This window comes from Osmerus mordax, chromosome 7 (genome assembly GCF_038355195.1).
Source record: "Osmerus mordax isolate fOsmMor3 chromosome 7, fOsmMor3.pri, whole genome shotgun sequence".
Taxonomy (NCBI): Eukaryota; Metazoa; Chordata; class Actinopteri; order Osmeriformes; family Osmeridae; genus Osmerus; species Osmerus mordax.
Window position 1 is genome coordinate 12,309,123 of NC_090056.1, and position 24,840 is coordinate 12,333,962.

The 24,840-nt window shown below is 41.9% G+C and overlaps 1 protein-coding gene across 2 annotated transcripts; it reads right to left on the minus strand.

Annotated features, from left to right (window-relative positions):
• Positions 1-72: 72 nt before the first annotated feature.
• On the minus strand, positions 73-19,969 carry LOC136945586 (synaptotagmin-2-like). 2 transcript variants are annotated; one of them, XM_067239498.1, is made up of 9 exons: positions 19,826-19,969; positions 12,968-13,181; positions 12,360-12,520; positions 8,624-8,752; positions 8,127-8,294; positions 7,029-7,196; positions 6,682-6,799; positions 5,819-5,952; positions 73-5,678 (listed from the first exon to the last, which is right to left on the minus strand). In XM_067239498.1, exons 2-9 carry the CDS (start codon positions 13,161-13,163, stop codon positions 5,463-5,465), a joined length of 1,290 nt encoding a protein of 429 aa, XP_067095599.1. In that variant the 5' UTR covers positions 13,164-13,181; positions 19,826-19,969; the 3' UTR covers positions 73-5,462. The 2 variants fall into 2 exon arrangements, with proteins under 2 accessions (XP_067095599.1, XP_067095598.1); XM_067239497.1 differs by having other exon boundaries at positions 8,624-8,758.
• Positions 19,970-24,840: the final 4,871 nt, after the last annotated feature.

The following is a 24,840-nucleotide window of genomic DNA, read 5'->3' on the forward strand; positions in this document are numbered from 1 at the left end:
TACTGCCATATTTCTTAATTGTTTACTTGAATACATATGCTTGACAAGGCACAGACAACACACAAGTCATGGTAATTAAAAGGCCTTTATTTCCTATTTGTTTCGTACAGAACTGGTAACACATATGATAAATCTGTATTGAGTTGTTTGGTTCCCTTGATAACTTTACAAGGATCCCCGATGCTCATCCACATAAGGGCTGTGGGGCATTTGTGAGCAATGTTTTTGTGTCCAGTCAAGGGCTAAAGCATGCGATCCACAGTAGGCACAAGTACTGACATGAACACGCGCACCACGACACTAGACACGAAGAAACACAGCCAGAGGACACAACCTTAAGGTCCCCTGATGCTTAAAAAGATGAAGAGAAAGAGAAGAAAATGAAATGAAAAGAGTTTTTAGAATATTATTCTATCATGGGATATGAAATGCGGTGGACTAAAGTTGAAGAGGGAAGGGTGAAACAGTTCTGCTTGTTTGGCAGTATACATATCCATGTTGTAAACATGAAGGCCGGCATTCCACACACTTAAATTCAGTGTCATCATGGAGCTATGCGAGAATCCAGTCAGCTGGGTCCACATTAGCACAATAATGGTACAAAGACAAATAAGAGAATGGAAGAACAGTTGAATTTGTGTCTTCCATTGTTCCTAATGCAATCCTGTATTCTACAGTTACAGGATAGAGACAGAACACTAACAGTGATCACATAGAATACAGAGAAGAAACAAAGAGCCACACCAGAGACAGAAGAACAGCTGGCTAGGTGAAGACCTGGGCAAGGTCAGTTAGTACCAGATGTAGTTATGGAGTTTAGAAGATGGATGTACATATCGTTCCAAGGAACCTTTCATTAAACTATGTACCTTATTACAAAAAGCCTGCAAAAACAAAGAGCCAGTGCACCATAACCCTAATATGTGAGAATCGTGCTCTAAAACCTTTGTTGAAAATGAAAAATTCAGTTGAACATAAGGTATGTGTATCATACCTTATGTCAAAAAATAAGTAACAATTGTATAGAAAGAATTACTTTTCCTATTTATTATGATTAAAACGTATTTAGATTGTTCTCACACCCACATACATGTACAACCCGGAATATGTGTCCCACGCATGCAGACACTGTGTGGTATACAGTAGTAACAGAAAGTTATGGTGCTGCATTATTGCACTTTAACTGCTAACTTTATAAAGGGCCTATGCTTCATCTATTTAACACACAAACACACACAGTTCTCAGTCTCTGTCCCTCATGGAACCTATTGTCAAGTGGTCATGTGTGATTGTGGTGACCTGGGCAGTGTAAAAAGCATTGAAACAATCATTCTATGTGCTATACTTTGTTGGAATGCACCTTTATTCACAGTTGTCTCATCATCTAGCCTATTTTGCCACTGCATAAACTGGGTTAGCCTGGCTCTGAAATATATTCAGATTGCTGATGATTACCAGCAACTGTAATTAGAGATGACTATTGGCAGTATGTTTTTGAGATACTGAAATCTGTTGTGGATTACCACATTAGTCAGTGCATCCCTTGGTCACAGTTCAATGGGATTAATTGGGATATTGAATAAATAACATCAGTGGCTTGATTATAAAATGGCAGCTATTAGGGATGTTGTGGCAACATACATCACTGTATCTCTGGGTAATGTTTTTCATTTTATCCTTGATGCTTCCTATATAACTTAAATGCTTATCATGTAAGCAACAAAATGATCTAACAGTTGCTGAATCATGAGTTAAACATCAATTTCTCCCCCAAGTATTTTAAAAGATCAAGTCAGGAGTAGCTACTGTAAACAGCATGTAAACCCAGCTGCTTAGTGAAAGCATAGTTATATAGGAACTAGGAGGGATGTAGGTTTCAGCCATGGACACCACTTCACATCAAGGTGCTTTATACCTCTATAATGCTGCAATTACTCAGTCAACATTACATTGACATGGTTACAGAGTGCTTCACAAAGGAACTCTTTCACTCAATCTGTGTGTAACAAAATGGTAAAAATATAGTGTTGCTCTGGTAATTTCTGTGCCATTAAAGAGGTATAAGAGACACGCAAAGTGTGACATAATTTGGTCTTTGAGAACTTCCTGTTAGATAACATCCATTATCCATGATTCATACTATCAAAACAAGCGTACACATTACTAATCACCAAAAAATCAGCTTTCTCTATAAACGACATAAACAAGTAGAAAAAAGACACATTCGCTCTACTAAAATCACAACTGTTCTCATTGTTCACATGTAGAATGCATTCTGCCCTCACGATGGGTAAAAGACCACTGAACGGAATGTGTAAGAGTAACACTGGCCAAGGAAAATGAACAAGTGTTTTTGACAAAATCAACTCTAGCTACTCAATTGAGCTCTAAAGAGATAGTGCTTGAGTCTTATGGCTTAAGTTTTATCTTATTCATCTATTTGTATACACATATACATTTAGTGTTAATAAACATAGTAAAATATACATAATTGGAAAGGGTGTCAAGTGAAGAAACAAAAGGTTAAGTCAAATTTAGGACTGAAAAGTATGAGATTCCAAGCCTTTTGTACACAATGAGGAAGTGCTGAATTATTTCTTGTCGTAAATACTGCACTTTGATTGTTTTCAGTTTCAAATTCAGTAATTTCTTTCTTTAAATTGCTTGGATTCATTACTGAATGTCTGTATGTCTATGATTTAACTGACATATATTTATTATTTAACTTGGAGCCCCCCTTTGAAGTTTAATAGTTGGTAAGATGACAAGTATTGACCCAAAGATAAACAATTACAAAACAAGTTCCTAAATGTACATTTTCAAATTATAAAAGGATCACAAGGAGTTAGATAGCAAGCATGCTACTAAATGTTCATCCTACATGAACTCACGCACAGTACTTGACAACACACTTGCTTATGAATTTCAGACATGGAAAGGTTCTTAGTAGTAATAGGACTCTAATATACTGTAGTATGACATTCTCTCTAATGACCCATTCATGGAAAATAAATACACATTTGTTGCATTTAGAAAATATACAGTGCATCTTTTTTTCCTCCATTGTGTTATTAAAATGACAAATGACACCCACTTATACGTACACAAGATATTTTTGCGTTGTCTCTAAAACATGCCTTTTATGTACAATATTTTGTATAAACATGCAGTATCAACATGTATGAACTCTGTATATAGGCAAAACTACACATTAATGAGCTGTTTGATTGCTTGCATGTTGTCTTTTCTTTAGTGTTGCTTGATTAACATAGAAGAAAGCAAATTACAGTAAGTTCAATGAAAAACATAATTTGGAAAGAATATGACCTCTACTGGACAAATGGATAAAGAAATGGGAGTCTGGTAGATAAAATGATTCAACAGTCAACATTCATTGAATTCCAAAGTCTTTTAAAAGTTGTAAAACTGATCAAATATAACCTGCACGAATGTGCATTGACCTTGCATGTTCTTGAACACAATCATGTCTGGTGGTTTCCTTCTTTGATCACCTTATATGAGACCATAGAGAAAAGATTGTGCTCAGGTACAGTTAATGTATTTTTAGATAACCAATTAGCAATGTTGACAAAGCCACAACAATGTCCAGAATGTTATGGCTCAAATAGCTCATGCATTATGTAGGTTAGGTCTTCAATAGAATAACCACATTTAGTCTCAAGGAATTTGAGTCTCTGTCTGAGAACTCAAATCTACAACCCCATTCCTTTAATTATTTGAGTAGCAGCATTTGTTTGAAATGTGTATCCTTTCCAATTAGAGGACGTTCCACTATGAGGTGACTTGTCTGGCATGCATGTGCCACAAACAACTCAAGCTCACATTGACATCTCTTTACAAAAACTACATAGATCAAGGAACAACGCCAATTACTGTACCACATAACAGATGTATATCCAGTAGTGCAATTAGATTCAGTTTGGTCATCTGTGTATAAAACACACATTTAACAGTGCCACCTTTCAGACCATACCTTTGCAGTCAAGAATGTAAAAACTAAAAAGACCAATTAGTGTTTCCACAAAACAACAGGACAAAAAGGTGAGGTAACAAACCAAACATAAAGTGTGTTTCAGCTCTCATGCTCTTTCTGACCAGGAAATCTTCACAAAATAAATAGTTAAAGCTCTGGTTTCTGAGAGTAAAACAACATAACATTTTGATTTAAAGTGCTTGAGGAATCAAAAGTGTTTGAAGTTAAATTAAAGATGGAATAAAACAACACCGCTAATTGGAAGGCGTCCCTGGTAGTTGAGAATTGCTTATTTTTGTTACTTGGAAGGCTTGTCTCCTTTATGACTGTAAGACGGTTACAGGGATTTCTTTGAAGTGAAATCCTTGTTTTGAGTCCATGACTAATGGCAGTAGCACTGAACAAGTGAAATAGAATTGTAGGCATTGGAGGGATGATGGTAGACTGCAGGCAGTAAAAGAGACACTTTAAGAGCATCATGTTATGCAAGGTCTGATCCAGTCATTAAGTTCCCATCCAGGTTCTCAATTTGTATCAGTTGTCATGATGACAGACATAGCAGTCACAGCTCATTTCTCCTTGTCATTACAAGTTGACATAATTACTGTTGACATCCAGTCATGATCACTGACAGACACCTGCTTAGTCACATCACTCACTCATCCACTAAGACTAGCCAGGAATCTCTGATCATGGAAAACACCTGATCAACATTTTGAATCAAACTAATTCTCTGATCATGTGGAGCAATTGGAACAAGATTTCTTGGAAAACATAGGCATGAAGTTTTGTTTTCTCTCAGTTTACCTGAGAATATGGGTGAGAAGATGAGCTGATCAAAAAGGCAGTGTGTTTGTTGGTAACTAGGATATGTGTCTACCCCTAAGTGTTACCCATCTCTAGGAATGTACTTCAAACTAACGGAATCATATATAGACATGTTTACTGGCAGGTGTTGTACATGGTGCACAACACACCTAAGGAATGGACCTGCTTGTGTTATTCCTCTATTGTATGGCAGTATAAAGCATTTTAAGTATTAAGCAGTATTCTAAGCAAACTGTGTCTCTGAAGGGAGGGTGTGAAAGGTACATTATGAGGAATACTTCTCCTTGTCCCACATAGTACTCCCCTCTCCATACTGTACTCTGCCTTCATGACAATGAAACCACTACCCCGATACAAAAATATATCTAAATGAAATCAACTATAGTATCTGTCCATCCTGTAACATGTCTCCATATGGAAATGGCACTGCTGAGGGTCACATGATGTCATATCCCCTTTTATTCTTTATTTTCATCATGTTAGTTATGATCTATGTTTTGTTTTGTATGGGGGGGGGGGCAGATCTCTGGGTGTGTTGTTTTAGATATGTGGTGATATGCGGAACCTGGGGTTTAGGTAGGACGTGTGGTGTGGGGGACTGTAGGTAGGTGTAGTTGGGGTTGACATGGGTGGAGGAGGTTTACTTCTTGGCATTCAGGGCGGCGAGGGAAGCGTCTACCTCCTCCTCAGGCTGCAGTGGATGCCACTGGGCGATGGGTCGACGTGGGTTAGCCAGCATGTCAGACCAGTGCTTCAGCCCCAATCCTGTAGACTTGCTGCCCACCCAGATCTTCCCAATGGCATCGTTCTTGCCGATCTTATCATAATCCAGCACTGTGATCACAGCTTGGATTTTCTGAAGAAAAGTTGAAGAAAGGCATGTAGTACAGTACAAACCACATCTCATTTAAAGAGTCAACTGGTACTTTCATATCAAACATTAAATAGGTTCTAAGTGTAGTTATCCTTCTCTGCCCACACTTTCACCCAGTCTACCTGCATCTGCTCCAGAGGGATCTCAAAGCTGAAGGACTCGTTGTAGTAAGGGTTCAGAGTGTTTTTCTTCACTGTGGTCTTCTTCTTCTTCAGCCTCTTACCGTTTTGCAGCAAGTGAATCTTTACATAAGGATCTGCAAACAGATTGAGTGGCAAACCAACACTTCATCAACCATTCAGCTCCAACCAGGGGCGTAGCCAGAATAAACATTTTGAGTAGGCCTAGAAAAATATGGATAGGCATCTTTAAAAAAAATTGTTGTTATTTACTTTGCGATGTGCACCCGGTGCATAATTCTTCAGAGATATTTTTGTTTTTGGGTAGGCCTTAGAACAAATTGGGTAGGCCTGTGCCTACCCAGGCCTACCCGTGGCTATGCCTCTGGCTCCAACCATAGCCGTGGTGATCTTCCCTTCACAACTGAAGTAAAGGGGTCGCAATGCTGCAAATGGCCAACAGATGGGGCCAGTGCAATTTAGCTGAAGGCAGTTGAACCACTGCATGGAGAGTACTGCAGCGTCAGCACGTGAGCAAACACCAAAAAAAGATTGGCGTGCAACGTGCAGCAGTGTACCATGCAGATCCCACTGGCAGGTTTGTACTGGATCACACTTCACATTGCTTCCAAAGCATATTTTTGATAGCACGTTCCTTGCATACATTTGATTTAAAAAATTGATTGAACAGAGCTGCATGTGCTAAATTCGCAGTGTTCTCATAGAGAGACTGCATAAGGGCGTCAATGGAGTATTACATGAATACATGCAGCATTCGATGTGCTGCAGTATGGATGTACTGTATCTCTGTGTTTGTCTGAGAATAGATAGATATGTTGTGGGAAGCTGACTATCTGTCTATTTACCTGAGAGTCCACCCACGTCCATTTTCTTCAGGTTCTTAGCCTCCAGAATACAGATGGTGAGTTTGCCAGCAGTGGGCACATAACGCAGAGAGATGCAAATATCTCCCAGCTTTTCTGGCTGCATGAAGAAGAGAATATGCGAATAGGTTAAAGATAGGAACATAATCTACAGTCTACATTCGGACAGTATCCAAATATGTCATGTGTTATGACTAGTTGTGAAACACCAGTTTAGCAAAAACGCCTTTTTCACATCAAAAAGCATCTGTCTTTTAAATCAGCTGTCAATATCTGTCTTTGGCATCTTGACAAGATTAGAATAACAATTGAAGGTCCGTCACTCTCACCTCTTCCTGGTCAGCACTGTCCAATTCCCGCCACTCCTCAATAGGCTGAGCCAGGTCGAGGGCTTTCATTTGAAGTTTGATCTCCCCAATGACATCATGCTTAGAGAAGCGGTCAAAGTCATAAACTGACATCACCAAAGTCTTCCCACCCATCTCTTGGAATGGAAGCTGAAAGACATTAGAGAGAAAGAAGGTTCAGTGTCTCAGTTTGGATTTGAGGGTATTATTTCCATCTCTATTTTAAATAGCTTTATTTCATATGAAGATGATCAGAATTCTGGATAATTTTCATTGGACCTTTTTGGTCACACCAGTATTAGAATCCGTTCTCTTTTTCATCCTAACCAGATGTTGTATGTTCCCGAGGCATCACTTGCACGTGTGTGGGTGTGTGTGTGCATGGTTAGTGGTGGAGAACGAGGGGTTGGCGGTGCGAGTCCAGATCTAGCCATAATGGCGTGCCCACTCAGCAGAACAGCCTGTCCTTGAAGATGGAAAGCTGAGTGGTTTGATCCCTTCTCATTGAGAACTGTGTCAGCAGACAGGGAGTGGTGGAGGACAAAGGATGTATTGTCCCTTAACTAAATCCCTATCATCTACCCTTCAGCAGAAGGCTTCACAAGTTTGCTTTATCATTGTCCAAGGTCTAGTGATTCCCAATTGCATACCACCACCAGGTATTTTACTGGAGCTCAGTAATGACGGGTAATGAGTCAGGCACACATGCTACAGTAGCCCTCCCTCTATGGTTCTCTCTTGCACACTCTTGCAGTCTCTCTCTCTCATGCAAACATTCACACATACAAACACTCATATAGCCTTCACACACAAGGAAAGCATACGGCAGCTTTAATTAGGCTCAGACTTTATGGTACTTGAGACTATGCTGACACTAGTCTTCAAGTAAGCACCGTACCACATCTATAATGCACAATGGTGTTTGTGTAAAACGTATTATTCCTAAAGATTCTACGCAAACATAAAAATATACTGTATGATATACAGTATGTAGTGTAAAGAGCAGAGACTACCTTGGTCTCTCTGTCTATGGATGTTACTTTTCACTTCGACACAAGATCAATGCACTCCTCAATTTACCTTGAAGACAAAAGTCTCGTTGAAGACAGGGTTCAGGGTTTTCTTGTGCACCTTGGTGTCAAACTTCTTCTTCTTGTCTGGGAGGACAAAGACCTTGACGTAAGGGTCGGAGGTGCCACCGCTGTCCATTGAGAGAAGATCTGCTGCTTGGAGGATGCCCACGGTCAGCTGGGGTCAGGAGATACAACTCAGTCAATGTCTATCTCAGCTCATCCTGTTCGCACAGATGCAGCCCTTTTTAATGTTTGTACTGTTAGGATCTAACAGCAATAAAGGCTTGTATATGTGATGGTAGGCCCAGTAAACAACGACCCTCAACAATAAATTAAAAGACCAGAATATAATGCAACAACTTACTGTACAGCCTTCCAGCAGCATAGCTTACATAACTGGGAAACATTTATATTCTTGGCAGAAACGTTTGTTTGGTTCTAAAAAAAAATACATGATGATGTGTCTGGCTTGAATAAGTATAATAAGTGTCCCAGATAACCTACCTTGTTGTCTTGGAAGTCATAATCTATGGAGTACTGAAGCTTCCCAAGCTTCTCCTTCTCCTTCACCTCTTCCTCCTTCTCATCTCCAGTGAGCCCAGTCTCAGCATCATCCTCATCGTCGTCATCATCCTGTTTCTGTAAAGACAAGGAAGGGTGGGGGCAGAAGGGATGCATCAGACACCATGACAGGGGCTCTACATTGCACACCTAACTCAAGCTCTGTAAGCCGCCGACAGTCAGATTAGTCACAAAACCTACCTACCACTTACCCCTGTTAACCCTGCTGTTACTAGTGCAATCTTTACATCGATGGCCACAGTTGCAACATGACTTGATTTCACTATTCCTTGCATGACACCATTTGCTGTCTTTTTTGACCCATGTTCCTGTTGATAATCAGTGATAAGGAAGTTGGGCTTCCTTTTTGTTATAAAAACTAGAGTGCTCTACAAAATGAATAAACACAAGTTCTTTGTCAATATCCTCGGTGAAGATAGAAATTGAAAAAAGGGAAGAGAAAATAGCTGTAAATACTGTATGTAGACAGATATTTGAGACAAAAATGTCCCCAACCAGAATGAATACAGGGTAAGCATATGGCTCAGTGCATGTTGAAAAGACTAGGGGGCTCAGTCACAAACAGTTTCCATCACACGTGGATGAGGTCAGACCTCAGAACTAGCTCTACTGTGCTGAACCTGCTGGCCGACTGGTGAAGGCATGCTGATTCTGACGCAGTTAAGTACAAACCTAAGAAATAGCTGGAGAACTAAAACTACAATTTCTCATTCTCCTCCTCTACATTTCCTTAAAGGGGAATACTAATACTAACTCCACCTCAGTTATGTAACTGTTAGCAAAATGATACATTTCTTATTTTGATAATTAGCTCCATATTTCTACTCACCCTTTCTAAAATAATTTGAGAGTCCCTGTGAGACACATGAAGACCTGTAAAATGCACTACTGTAAGCAGAAAGATGCCTCAGAGAGAATGAAGCTGGTCCAGGCCTGGCAACCCACTATAACCCTCACCATTTACATCTTTTCAGAACCACCAGAATTGTCATTCTAGTGCTGGTGCACTGGCCAGATCAAAGAAAAATCATAAGAGAAGATTAATGGTGCTGGATGGTATGTCAGTGTGGCCTACTATGGCTGTCTTCTGTCCTAACACTGGTGGCTTCTCAAGACAGGAGGGGCCAGCTACAGTATTCATGGCTGGAAGAGGAACAGTATACTCATAATAAGGACACCAGTTCGACTCTCTCTCTCTCTCAAACACACACACACACACACACACAAGCAAATAATCCACTCACTGATACCCATTTACTGTAACATACAAATCACATTATGTAATACAGCATACTATACTTTATATACTCACCCTAACGACTCACACACTATATGGTACCTGATGCACAATCCTCGTCCCTAGCACACAATTGAAACACACCCACACAGGAACAAACTCTCTCTCTCTCTCTTTCACAAACACACACACATACAAACTAAGCATGCAGGTTGCCTTGCATGCAGACACACTCACTCCTAAACATCCTCAAACACTCCTCCCAGGTCATCTCCTTATACTTGCATTATATATGGTATTGATTGTGGTAAATTCTTTACTGTACATTCAAGCATGCCAGGCCACACAATGCAGGATTGTAGAAGAACACTCCTTATTGATTGCAAAATGTGACTGAAATTGCCTTAATTCTAAAGGACAAGACATCATGTGTCAATATCAGTGATAATCTTGGTGGTCAAGATTGGTTGTTTGGCAATGCTTATAAAAACTCTGTTTACTAAATGATGAACTCGCATAGGACCACCACTATCGGAGGTCATGCTTTGCAGAAGTTCTTCACCAAACTTGCAGTGGGGTTACAAGACAACAAGGTACATCTGAACGTGTGACATTATATATGTGAGCTTGAAAAAATATTTTTCAATACGATATCTGTGATGGTCACCAATTGAACCACATAGGTGGTTACTTGAATTGGGCATCAAAAGACAATTTAGCTATAGCTCATATGTACTCATGCACACTGTCAGGCCCACCAACTGTCTTCAGTAACAACCCACCGCTTTAGGAATAAAGGGCTTCATTGACTACCACCTCGTATGTCAGCAGCATGGGTCATCCAGGATAGTTACTCTCAAGTCAAGTTGTGGCCATTCAATGGTACCTACTGAAAGGGCAGGTGTTGGTCTTTGTCAAGAGATACACACCGCTTTATCTTACCTTGATCTCTGAGCATGTTTGCACTGGTCAATTGGGACGCAGTAATACCACTGCGGATTTTCGAAATGTCGAAATATGACTTATTTCAGTGACTTACTGTACTTTCATCTTTGTGATGCACATATGTTTATAACATATTGCATTATATATGGTACATATATTATGATAGAAACATGTACCAAGATCTCAATAAGGTAAAGTTGAACCCGTTATTTGACAAATAGCCAACCTCACCCTTTGCACATGCATGTTAGTGATCTCTAGTGAGTTGCTTCAGTGCACTCGTCATTCAAAGGCTCAACCATAGGATGAGATTCAAGTTCATTTACACCGACATGTAAAGGTTTACATTTGTTTTTCCATCTTTGGCCCCAATTGCGACCTCTGGATACTCAAGACATGGCAGTCAGTGCGGCATATCATTTCAGTGGATTTGCGAAGCAGCTTAATTGCTCCCATAGATCCTCAAGCACCCGCAGCACCTAAGCTTGCAAGACTAAGGAAGCCATAGCACTCATTGTCATCATTGCCATCCATCCAAACCCCTCCAAGCCCAGCCCACCCCACCTCTCCCCCCACCCTGGTCTGCGCTTACACAAAGCGGCCAGAGAGGGGCGCCGCGTGCCGTCAGACCTACCGTAGGCAAAGAAGTCCACCACAGTCAAGATACACGGAGCACACATAAGACACAAAGCAGGAAGAAGGAGAGCAGAGAGAAAGGAAGAGATTGAACTCACAGCAGACACCAGAGTAGGGAAATCAGATCATAATCAACAACACTAGGACACAAAGGAAAAATGACACACTGGAAGTCTACAGAATTGTTCTTTGATACAACTTTGTATTTGTATTCCGGCCCTTGAATTATAATTAACAATGAATTCATGTTTTTTTATTGAAACTTACATTTCCAAAACAAACTGTATTTCTAAAATTGCTACATGATTCCAAAGGCTACTATGAATCTGAATTGTGCCAAGGCCATTGTACCATTGGGTCATTTGAATTGCCATTAGAGGCTGCATGAACATCAGTTTCATTCAGTTGTGTCATTCTTCACCCAGATCCTGTAACTCAACAAACAACTTTTTGACAAAATACAATGCACAATGTATAACAACAAAGAAGGGAGGGAAAAAAATCTTGTTTTATCAAGATTTATGAGTTCAACAGTCAACCCTAGTGATATGGTCAGTTTATTGGTCATAAGCTTATTGACCAATATTCTACTAAGGCCATTTTACAGCTTCAACCAATATGCTATAACATGTCATTTCAAAGTAAGTTTCAGGCAATTAAGCACAGTGTTGGGATACCAGACGTTTTCTTTTCTTTTTAGTTTTCTTCTTGTCCTGAACACGGTCCTTTAAATCGTTATTGCTGTATTTAGAGCACTGAAATGAGCTTTGAGATAACCAAAGCAATCAGGAAGTGGTTTCCAGCAGCCTGACATGATGACCCCCCCAGGGTTGGACATACCTCTCCTCCCTTCATGTTGGTCATGCCCATCTCCCCCTTCCCTTTCTTCCCCTTCTTGTTCTTCTTCTTCTTGCAGCAGCATTTCTTGATGATGCAGAAGCAGCAGGTGAGGATCAGGAGGGCCGCTACCACGGCAATGGCAATGATGGCCCATGACGGCACTGAAGTGGACACGCACACAAACACAAACGCACACACAAACACAGACACACACGTCAACCAATACAGACACACACACACACACACGGTTGCACGCAAACACATGGACATAACAAAGGCAAGCAGATTGACATTTGACCATCCAGTGACTAAGCCTGCTCATTGATGTGAGGCCAAATACATTGGATAAGATGTGCTAAGATAACAATTAGATTGTGCGAAAATTTGATTTGAGTGCTATTAGCAGAGGCTTTGGTTGATCGATTCAGACTAAGCGGTATTGTGTGTCTGTCAATGCCTGCAGGGAGAGACAAGATCTAATTCCAAAGCCATTGTTCCAAAGCATATCAATAAATGTCCGGCAATCTAGACAGGTGTTTGTCCAGCTTTTCTCCCTCACCAAGCCTCACCCATACCTAACCCATGATCAGCTATGATCAGCCACTCACGTGGGATCTTGTCGATCTCATTGAGAAACTTGTTCTTGATCTCATCAAAGGGGTCGTTCTTGTTGACCTCCGTGGAGTTATCTGCTGAGGTTGAGGCCACAGGGGCCGGGGCAACAGTTAAGGCACTGGCCCCGGTGGGCTCGGGTGCTACCATGGCCTCTGGTTTCTTCTTCAAAATGTTCCACTTTCCCGACATCTAGGCCGCACACAGTCCCTGCAAACACGAAACAATGTAGTTTAGATCAAACAGTGAAGAGCAATCATTGTGCCCAAAACGGTGATGCACAATTTCATGTATTGTTCATAGTGTGGCATATCTCTGATCTGTGACAAAACAAAACGTTGCTGTAAACCCAGTAGAGTGTGTCTGGAATGGGAGTTACTGGGCTAAAGCAAAAAGAAACACAGCTATCACTCTCTAGTGATGTTTCCCCCGTCCAAACAATTGTTCAATCAGGGCTCTTATCAGCAGGAGTCAAACTGTGATGAGTGCAGCTGAGAGCAGTCTAGTGTCGAGGTGTGAGTGATTGAGCCAGAGCTGGATTCAGAGGGTTGCAGAGGACACCGGCAGAATAAAAGAAGTCAAATGTAATTAAAGCGAACAGATTTCTCATTTGTCAATGACAGAGATCCTGTCTCCAACAGTTGGTGAGCATCAATAATTCAAATTTAAGATGACTACAGACAGGATATACTTTGTATTATTCAGGCAAGAGGACTGTTTAAATGTATGGTGGTGGAATAACTTATGTGTCTGTTATGCAAGAAGAAGATGACTGGTTCATAGATACTGCTGCAAAACAACTGCTACCAAGAGGTAGTACAATAGTTACAATAGTACTTTGTGTTCTTTTGTGCAGTTCTGGTTATGTTTACATTAGAGGTTGACAAAATTGCATTGAATCACTGAGAAAGCACCCTAAGATTTATATAAAGTGAATTTGCAAAAAGTATAATTTGCTCACCTAAACACTTCACCCTACTTGCCTCGGGGGAATGTCCCTGTACTTACTGTAAGTCGCTCTGGATAAGAGCGTCTGCTAAATGGCTAAATGTAAATGTAAATGTAAATGACTAAATGTAAATGTAAATCTAGGTTCCACTCCTGAGCAAGATTGCTTGATTCTAGATCCAGTAATTCCATCCTATTTCCTTTCAGTTCACCCATGAAGCATCAAGGGCACTTTTAAATATATACTAACCTGAGATAAGTACACTTTACATAAATAACATGCAATTTCATCTTAACGCCTCCTTTAGGGTTGCACTGCAGTTACAGTGTATAAAGGGTGTGGACGACATTACATAGGGATGATCAGCATTCTCTTTGGCTGCAAGATTAATCTCCTGTTTGACCCTCACGACAAGCTAGGCCAGGCAGAATTGAATTAACATTCAGGGATATGGTGTGGTGAACCCTTTTATCTCCTCCTCTCTCCTGCGACCGTCCGGGACTCAGAGGACAGGGGCTGCATTGCTGTTTTATGACGGCCATTATCCCTGTTTCATCATCAGCTTTCACCACTCACTCCGGGCAAATTAACTCTCTACAATGTTTGTCCTTTAAGGGCTTCCATTCACAGAAATATACTGTAATCAGTGTCAGTTTTGGGTGCCTGTCCCCCAGTGTGCTTTTCATTTCAATAGTGATAGATTCTTTGGCTCATCACTATGAGTTTAAACAAAATGGCTGTGCTCCAGCACCCAGAGTTACACAGCTCTGGGCATGATCTGGCCCTTATCACTAAATACACTGGTTCAGAGTTGGAAGGGGATTGGCAGCTGTTAGTCTGTGTTCCTCTTCTGAACACGGGTGTTCTGACTCTAACACTGTTGTTGCTGCCATGCTATCAACAGGAGGAAAGAGTAAACTGAACCTCTCCGTTCTAAAATACTTCCTCAAGCTAGGGAGAGAAGTGCTCCCGACACACACAAAAACACACACACACTTGAATGCATGCACACATACACACACTTAACCTAGTTATTCTTAACTTACAGAGTTTGTTGTGTTTCAAATCAGTGTTTCTGATTGGTCATGGAAATCAATCTATATGACTAGCAAAATCAAGACCAGCCCCCCATCCTGCATACAGAAGGTGTTTCAGTGCAGGAGAGTCTCTCTAGGAGGGCTTATTAGCACTCTGGTCAGACCGGACACAAAACAACCTTAGGAGAGTGCGCAGTAGTACTGCAGCTGTTTCATTACACAACAACAAGTACCCTGACAAGAATTAATTAACACACTACAGCCAGACGGACAAGTTCTTTGTTTTCCCTTGGCCCTGACAACCTGCCTCCATTCCACTTTGAACAGCTGTCTGCCAGTGTGCAAACTTGTGTGTGTGAGTGTGTGTGTGTATGCGAGTGTGTATGTTTGTGTTACTACCTTGATGTGAGGTAACCTTCTGATCACTCCCACATATTCTATTCTTTGAAAGAAATACTTCAGTCTAAAGCATGGAAAATACATTTGACTCTTCAAAATGGCCACTTCATGTAGCCAAAGAGAAAATTGGTTACAGGAGCATGAGGCTGCGGCTTGAGGCAATGTTGCTGAGAGCATTCGGGCGGTAAATTAAGTATTGGACGTTAGGCATTGTGGAAAGGTTGTTGTATTCACAGGAATGTCACAGTTATCTATATAGTTGTGGTTGGTCACAGGGCCTTTGACAAACAAGACTTCACTTGGCCACAGTGAGCTTGTGTGTGTGTGTGTGCATGTTTGTATGTGTGTATGACCCCAATAAAAGTATTAGATCGCCACCAACGTTCCCTGACATCTGCAAATGTATGGGGTGTGTGTGGGTGGTGTGCATTCCCCCGAGCTGAACTGGCCTTTGGTCTCTGCAGCTTCACCACCCCTGCATCTCAATGTCGCCAGTAGTCGTCATTTTTTTAGCTCTTTCAGTTAAGGAACAGTCGAGAGTCTTCTTCAATCTTATGTTTTGACAAATAATCATGATTTTACTGTCTGTTGAATTCACCGACGGAGCTAAATACTAGATGGCAGTGGTGCATCCACTTAGTAAAGCTTTTGTCTATTGAATGTACCTCAAGGGAAACATTGTTGCTCTCTCAATTTCAACAAAGGGAGAAGGCGTATTCAGCCATATTGCACAGAGCTATTCTGGGTTAATTGGAAAAGGTTGTCAAAGAAAGGAATTAAAAAGTCATTGCTCCAAGACATGACACTGCACTGGAACTTCTCATAAATTTAAATTAGTGAATTGGTCCCTAATGAAAATAAAACAAATATTGTCTGAACTAGCAGTGAGTCACCACTGACCACTGGCCCTCCACAGAATCTATTTGAACTGATCATTTAGAAAAAATAACATCCCAAAAGCCACATTACTGTCCATCCAGCACCAGATAGGTTTAACAGAGCTTTTTTGGTAATTATGGTTTTACCTGTGCCTTTAGCTGTAGCCTGGCGACCAGGTTTTCTCCCTGCCTTTTCTCTATAATACAACGTGACATGATTTGTGACCATGTATTATTGAATCATAATGATAGCCAATGGGTATCTTGAGTCTCCATGCATCTCAGTTCTGCTGAAACGAGGCTTGTGGTGCATTTCAATTAGAGATAATGTGCAGATTTGTTCCAAAACTCTTAACTTCCCTTGGCATGGCAATTTACCCCTGCTGAAACGGACTGGGGGCTCCCTGAACCTTAATGGGCTCGTTTGTGCAAAGTTTTAATAGGATTACTGAGAAAACACTCAAAGGATTGCTGCATTCATGCTTATTTACCATCTGAGGGTGAGATGGAGAGGCTGATCGGAACAGACTAGCCCTGAAAGTCTGTTTAAATATACTTAAATATTTACGGTTTGTCTACAGTTCAAACCGCCACTGTGGTCTTCACGACTGCCACCATCTCTGGCATTTAACGAGAGCGCAGCTTTTGGGGTACTGAAGTTGAGCAAGATTCTCATTCTGTTTCAAGGTCACTATCTAGATGACCTCAACCTCTACAGTATCTCCACACTGTGTTCTGTCAGAAAGGGGCACCCTTTCTGACTGATTCACACAGCAATTGATTGACACTACCGTGTCATCAGCACTGCTTGAGTGGTACCCAAGGAGAGGACTTTAACACTGACTGACACACACACGCGCACGCACGTGCACACGCACACACGCATGCACACACGCACACACACACACAAACACACACACACACACACACAGAAGACACATGTAACTCCATTCACCTATCTGTATTTGTATTGTATTGAGGACCCATTTCCTTTCCACACTTACTTTTAAGTCTCACAATCTTAGAGGCCCCTGAAACTACAGACCCTATTAGAAGACACAGAGAGAACAGACTGGGACTGCAACAGCCGGATAAGGATGTCAAAGAAAAGCCTTATGGATAATGTCATCAACCTTAACAAATCAAGAGCTTTTCCAAATCGTGTCACATTGTGTCCAGACAGTCCCTGAGGCCTGATTTACACTCAGGCCTTGTGTCGATAAAACAATGGGGCCTCCTACCTGCAGCTGCTTGTGACTCAGCTATTATCAGAGGGGAACCTTCAAAAGGCTGGGGTGGCTGCTTGAATGTTGAATGAAGAGCTGGAAACATTTACAGCTATTCCCCATGTCACCTTCTGCCCCTCCTAGCTCAGCCCCTCTCCCCAGCCTTGCCCCTGATAGACTGATTAATCATCCTGCCATGGAGATAGTGACCTAATCTGCATGTGAGGCTGTGTGAGACCAGAGACAGAGCAGGGCGCTCCTGCAGCAACGCAGATAGGCCACATCTACTGGGAGCCAACAGCCTTAGGTTTTAAAATGGATGGCAGACCTATTGGTACAGTTCCGGCTCACGAATATACAGTATTTACATGTTGGAGACAAAACACGGTCATCCCACACGCAAATGATGCATCCATTTAAATGTGATTGTTACAGTGACACTGACCCCCTGCATTAAATTAACACCTCTTTAGTACATCAACACTAGGTTATTAAATCGGGACTTTTGGCACGACATCCGAAACTACACTCCAGGCATAGGATGGAAAAGGAGTTTAGGAGAGGCCCTGTGAAAGCAACAGACTTATCTCTCAGCTGGCCAGATTAAAGGGTGGTGAAAATGCACTGTCAGCACTCCGGGTCTGGGTGATCCACCCGGCAGCTCTGCCACCGTCTGCCAGCCAACACAACATCAAATGGACAAGGCCCCTCACCTGGAGCGAGAAGCTGACAGCTGAGTAGTCATACAATGAAAGTGCTGCGTTAAATGTTATGATGATGTATCAGCAAGATTGAATCCTTGCTCATTGTACGTATGTTGAGTAGTGGTGGTTTGTGTGAAAAATAATTTGAGCTGTGAGTTGAAAGTAGTGAGTAGATAGAATATGAATGGCTATCTTATTTTCTTGCTCAGTCTCTGTGGGCTAAAATATTCAAAGTTCAAAGACAAAACAAAAAATTAAGCTAGTCTTGGGGAAGGGCTTTGATTTGCTTTACCATGATCTTCCTGATAATGCTGTCATACATGTTCCATATGTGGTGGAGGAAAACACAATAACAGCCCTTATTATAGCAAAGGAATTCAGGAGTTGATCAACCAAATGTTGTTTTCTTTAGATGAATTAAGTGTATGTAGAAATGCAAAATCCTTCTCAGATACACCTTGTCCTCCTTATGAAGACTGAAACCATTATTGTAATGCAGTTCACGCCTGAAAGTAATTGTCTGAGGCTGAGTGATACAATAGCAGAAAGTGAGACAGGATCAATTGATTCTCATCTCAAGAAGCCCCTTAAGTGGCAAGGAGAAAATCTATAAAGGAATGAAGATTTACCTCAGATATTATTCAAGACTATACTATACTTTCATATTCAATTGAATAGGAAATTAGATCGGCAACAACTTTTACTCCTTCTTCGGAATGTGAATGTCACATTGTTCTGATGCAGAGCTCCATCAATACGATGTCCTGGGAACAAACTGAACAGCTCTGATGAGTCCAGCAAAGCAGAACCAAATAGTGAGGGCCATGAAGGGTCCAAGCACACCCAGATGTGTCCTTGAAACTGTCCTGCCTGCCTGAGCTAGGTCCCATGGGGAGAACCATAAGAGGGAGCATTTTGCACAAAAAACACATACAGTGTCTACACTATCCCACACATCTGTCAGCTCCTTTCATGTCACACACATACACCAAACCCATCTGAGAGCACGGGGAAAAAGCAGGGTGAAACCCAAGTCTCTATAGTAGAGAACCGTCTGCGATTTGGTAGGCAGGGTGCCGTGTTATTGAGCTCCACATCACTGTTTCTCAGGGGGAGGTGGTGAAAGGGGCTGGTGGGGTAAACACAGCAGCTATCAATGGGCCAGCCTCCTGGATGCTCTCCAGGAATAGGTGCTACACCCACCAGGGATAAATGAGCCATGATTACTGAGACCAACCTGAATTTACCATCAGCATGATCCTGCACAGACTCCTGGTGCTACACATGACCGGTTAACAAGTCTAACCTTACAAATTGAAATGTCGTTAAATCAAAACACATACACACCCATCCTAGAAAATACACACACAATTTAACTCGCCATTAAAGTTTGCTCTGCAGTCAGAAGGAAATAGCACGCTAAATAGACCAGGACATGTCCCACTTAAAACTGTCCAACGGTGCAACAAACGAGGAGACAAATCTGGTTACAGCACAACCTCTATCCTGCTCAAACTTAGTCTCCATAGACTGGTCTCCACTTCATCACTGGACAGCAACATTCAGTTACACCCCTCTAATCTCTTCAACCACAAAGCCCCCAATGTCCCTCGTGCAAAAAGTTCAAACCAGGCAGAGAAGACAGTGGTAAACACCCTTACCAGTTCAATCTCCTTAATCCTATTCTTTACGATGGGTTAACCCATTCACCGGAGAGGCACTTAGGGTTAATGTTACAGTGTCTTAGTATCGTCTCTCCACCGCTCTGCCATCAGCCCCAGAAACTGCAGTCCTCCTCTCACTGTTTCCACTGCAGCAGTACTCGCTCTGTCGTATACACACACATACATGCACACACACGCTCGCAGACACACACATTCTCTCTCACTACCCTCACCCCTCCCCCTCTCAGTCCCCTCCTCCTTCTATCCTCGTCTATCCACTCTCTCTCTTTCCCTCCCACTCTCTCTCTCTCTCTCTCTCTTCACTCCCCCACTGAGTGGATCCCCCCTCCTTTTTTCCTTTCCCTGCTCTTTCTCTGTCTTCCTCCCCCACCAAGCCTCCTCCACTCCATCGCTCCCCCCTCACTCACTCAGCCTGCTGCTGATTTGTGATTCTGCTCACATGGTGCTGTATGCAGCACTCCGCTCCCCGCTCCAACACACTGAAGGGTAATCTGGGAGAATCAATATGCAATACTATCAAAGCCACAGCCAGACCCTACTTCAAATAACCCCACCCAAGTCCAACTCCTCTGGGACTTCCTCTGAGCTGATACCTCAATATGTGTCAGGGCAAAGAGGAGGTAACAGACTAGAGGCACAGCACAGGAAGGAGGGGACAGTAAAGAGAACCAATACGGAGAGGAAGAGACAGTAGTGATGGAGAAAAGAAAGCGGAAGGGGTAAGGGAGGGGAGAGAGCTAATTCTGTCATTTTTACTGCAGTATGATGGACTGTCAGACAGTGAAGGGGAAACTGTTGAACGATTCTCTTTCTCTCAGACTCTTACCCTCTTTCTCTCTCCTTCTCTCACTCTCTATTACAAACTCTCTCAGTCTCACTCTGCTCTTTGAAGATGAAGATGTTAGGACATTTATGCCGCAGCACATGAGTTATATCCTGGTCCACTGTCCTAAACCACTCCCTCAGTAATGGCTCTGCAAATTCAATATCATAATCACGGATACTGTACATGGAGGACAAATGAGAAATTATTGTATAAAGAGTTCCATTTCTACTAGGGGCAGCTTCAGAGCTCAACACATTTTCCATTCAAAATATGACGGTTACTGCGGATGCAATGGATTTTTTCCTTTATTCTTTTATTCTTCTGTGCTTGATGTATTTGGTGCACGTGTTGGCTTCTTTGCTGTGGCAGATCATTTGGAGCTCTCTGGACGTTTATTGTGTGTCACAGAAAATTACCATCTTCCCTTAAGTGGAGCAGCCTCCTAAGCGACCAGCGATGAGCACTTGGAAATGAAATCAATAAGGCCTCAATCACTGAGAACGAAAAGGAGAGGTGAGGGATGGCCTTTGCAATTTCACAGCCAATGCCCGGAGAAACAAGAACAAGTATAATTTGTTCCTTGCTCCTGCCAATACAAATAGTTTGAATTGGTTTTGTGATAAATTATTACTGGCATGACTTTGGAAATGATCCAATACTTATACATGTCAATCCATTGAAGCAGTCCAAAGGATTTCCAAGTATTTAAAATATTGAAATTAAACAGATGCACAGAGACTTTGGTATGTTGCCCTCATTTATACACACGTAACTCAGAAGCAGCATTACAACATTTGCTGTAAAGCAGTACATTTAAGTCATTCTAGGTTTAAGATAGGGACAAAACAGCAGGTCTGATCCGACATCTCAAGAGGCAGCTGTAGGCTATTGATCTAACCTGATCCATGGCAAATGTGGTTAACCTCTGGTCACAGTAAACGACATCTGTCCTGCAAGACTGGAAACTGGAGAGGAGGAGCGTAAGGACTGGGAGAGATAGCAGCAGCAGTAAACCCTTTGTATCAGAACCATCGGCCACAAAACAGGCTACTTCTACTACGAAACGTATTCAGTCACAAACTGTACTTTAATTCTAAACACCACTATCAATGTTTTCATCAGTTCTTTTCTGTTTTAAAAACGTAATTTTCATTGTCTTGATAACCATCCTCATCATCAGCACTATCAATAGTAAGTAATTTAGCAGGAAAGGATCTTTACCAGATTGAACCTCTCTTTCAACTAAGCAGGCCGAGCCTCTGGAGAGATTCAACTGTAACTGAATATTTAATAGCGCTCAAGCAGACTGAGGACACCAGTCTAAAAAGGTTGGATATTATCTTGTACTCCTGTAGTACATGATGTCCAGCTCCCTCTAAATCAATCTAAGTCTTGTTTACATTGCCATTTGTATTACAGTGCTACAGGATCTGAAAGAAGGATGACATTTTGAGTTGATTGCTACACAAGAGGACAGACGGTGACTGCCTTCTTATTTAGGAAAACTGGTAAGCATCATAGTAAGTGTACACACTATCCAAATACACACACACATTCCCTTTACACAGTGTGCAACCGGCGCTGAATGTGTCTGCCAAGCAGTGTTTCAATTCTCCAGTCAGACAATCTCTGCCCAATCTCTCTAGGGAATACCCTACAAATGCACATCAAGCTAATAGCTTTCAGGGAGGGAGCTAGCTGCAGACAGACAGTAGACGGCTGGACGTGGGTCTAAGTGAGGACAGGGAAGTGGTAGGTCTGGAAGGGTAGGAGGATGGAAGCCTTTTAGCTAGAGCAGTGTTCCCCTAATGACAGTGGTGTTTAGGACAGTTCTAAACAAGAGGTTCTAGTGTGGTTCAGAGTGAATGGATATTATATTATCTGGTTGGAGATTGCTACATCACTGGACATAACAACAGAACAGAAGGTGTTTCTACAAACTTACTATGCTCATTTAATGACATCATCGACATCCAGTTGTGGAAACAGTAGAACCTAGAATTACGTGACTATGTTGTTTATTGTACTATTTTCAAAGAAAATTCATCAACAGTCGCTGGCTGCAGTATCATTATCCACTCAATAGATGTTAGGCTGATCAATGCTAATATTGATTAGGCGGCACACATTTACATTTAGTCATTTTAGCAGACGCTCTTATCCAGAGCGACTTACAGTGAGTACAGGGACATTCCCCCGAGGCAAGTAGGGTGAAGTGCCTTGCCCAAGGACACAACGTGATTTTGCACGGCCGGGAATCGAACTGGCAACCTTCTGATTACTAGCCCGACTCCCTCACCGCTCAGCCATCTGACTCCCCACACACACACAGGGCAGAGATTTTTTTGATGACAGATGCTCTGCGATTGGTCTGTTGTAAAAGCAGTGGACATTATTGCTTTGTTGTAAAGGCAGTGCCAGCCAGGCCTCTTTCCAAAGGGGTGTATTAGTCAGCTCTGGCCCCTCAGGCTGCAGGCTACAATCACTCAAGGGAATGACTCTGATTAATCAGGTGAGTGCTGGAGACAGTGGGACCTGCTGGAGACTTGCACATTAAGGGCCTGTCCTCTAGTTGACCAGGCTAGCTCACAGTGGGCCTCCTGACTCCACTGCAGAGACGTGTGGCCAATAGGGATGTTCTCTCTGATCATTATGGCTGATGACAGTGTCCAATTCATAGTGGGGCCACCATCTGAGCTATGGCAGAAATGTAGACTAGAAGGACTGAGGCAAGGGAGGCCGCTGTGGAGTGACCACAAATTACATTTATTTTCTCATTTAGAGGAAGGGTGGAGAACATGGCCATGTGACAGCGTGCAGTCAACTGTCTCTATGTGTCTCGAAGAGGCCAGGGATGAATCTGAGTGCTGTGTTGACATATGTGGGCAGCTGTTTTACTTTTGCTGCATGTAGCAGCCATGTCTCGTTCACATACAGACACATCAGTTTGGACTGGTTTTACATGGATCTTGTTCCACAGAGAAATATAGGTAAGAGAGTCGGTATTTCACAGCCATCATCCAAAGCAACACAGTCCTTAAGAAGTAAGTCACATAATTGATTTGCATGGGACTAAAATGACAGCCATGGTCTGATAGCCATTACATGGCCCTGACTGCCCCTGTCAAATGAATCCAGTTTGAAAAAGTGAAAGTATGTTATAAGCATAGTGTTGGCAAGTTGGTCATTGGTTTACAGATGTATTCATTAATACAAAGTAAGCAAGTTTACTATAATACTACTTTCTCTCTGAAAATAAGTAGATTGATTGGTGAGAAACAGTCCTTTAGTTTCCATGCAATCTGTAAATTTCAGTCCGGACAGCACCCATTTAGGAGTTGGAAAATGGTCCAGCTCTATTCAAATGTGTTGCTTTTATTACCACAATAATAAATTATAACAGAAATGGACTTGTAGGCACTAAGAGGTTTTGACAGTTGTCTTCCTCCCACACACAACATGCTGATGTTGGCTCAGAGGCCACTGTTGGGTTCACAAACTCTAGCTGTAATGAATCATTGCTGGGGGCTATTCCTTTCTCTGATTACAGCAACCCACATTTACTGAATTAATTCATAATTATTTCCTACCGGCATCTCAATTGAACATGTGATTTGCAGGAAGGTAAAGCCCAGTGTGACCAGTCCTGGTTGATCTCTCCTGTCCTCTCCCTAGAAACAATACATGCACCACCCAGCAGCCTTTCTGGTTTCCTGAGATATGACAAATTCCCCTTTCCCCTTTTATGCCTTCTTATGCCAAAACACCTAACCATTTCATTATTTTGGTCATTGTACAATTAAATACATTAGTCATGCTCCATATTTCGGCTGATTTAGTCAGCTTCAGAAACACACGAATAGAAGCAAGAATTCACATAAGACAGCATGCACTCTCATTCACATGGATATACATTGTATTGGCAGCATGTCTCCCCATGTCTTTGGTGTTTGGACAGAGGTAAGTGATTGTTTCATTAATCCACATCTATTTAAGACAACAAGCCTCTGGAAAGACTCTGGTAAACCCTATCCAGCTCTCAGGCTTGGATGAAGCCACTGACATTTAACTAATGACTTTTGGAGAAGCCCTCCAGAGCTGAAGAATGGGATAGATATTTGGCATTGAGTGCATATTTGAATGAACATGTTTGCAGGCTCTGACT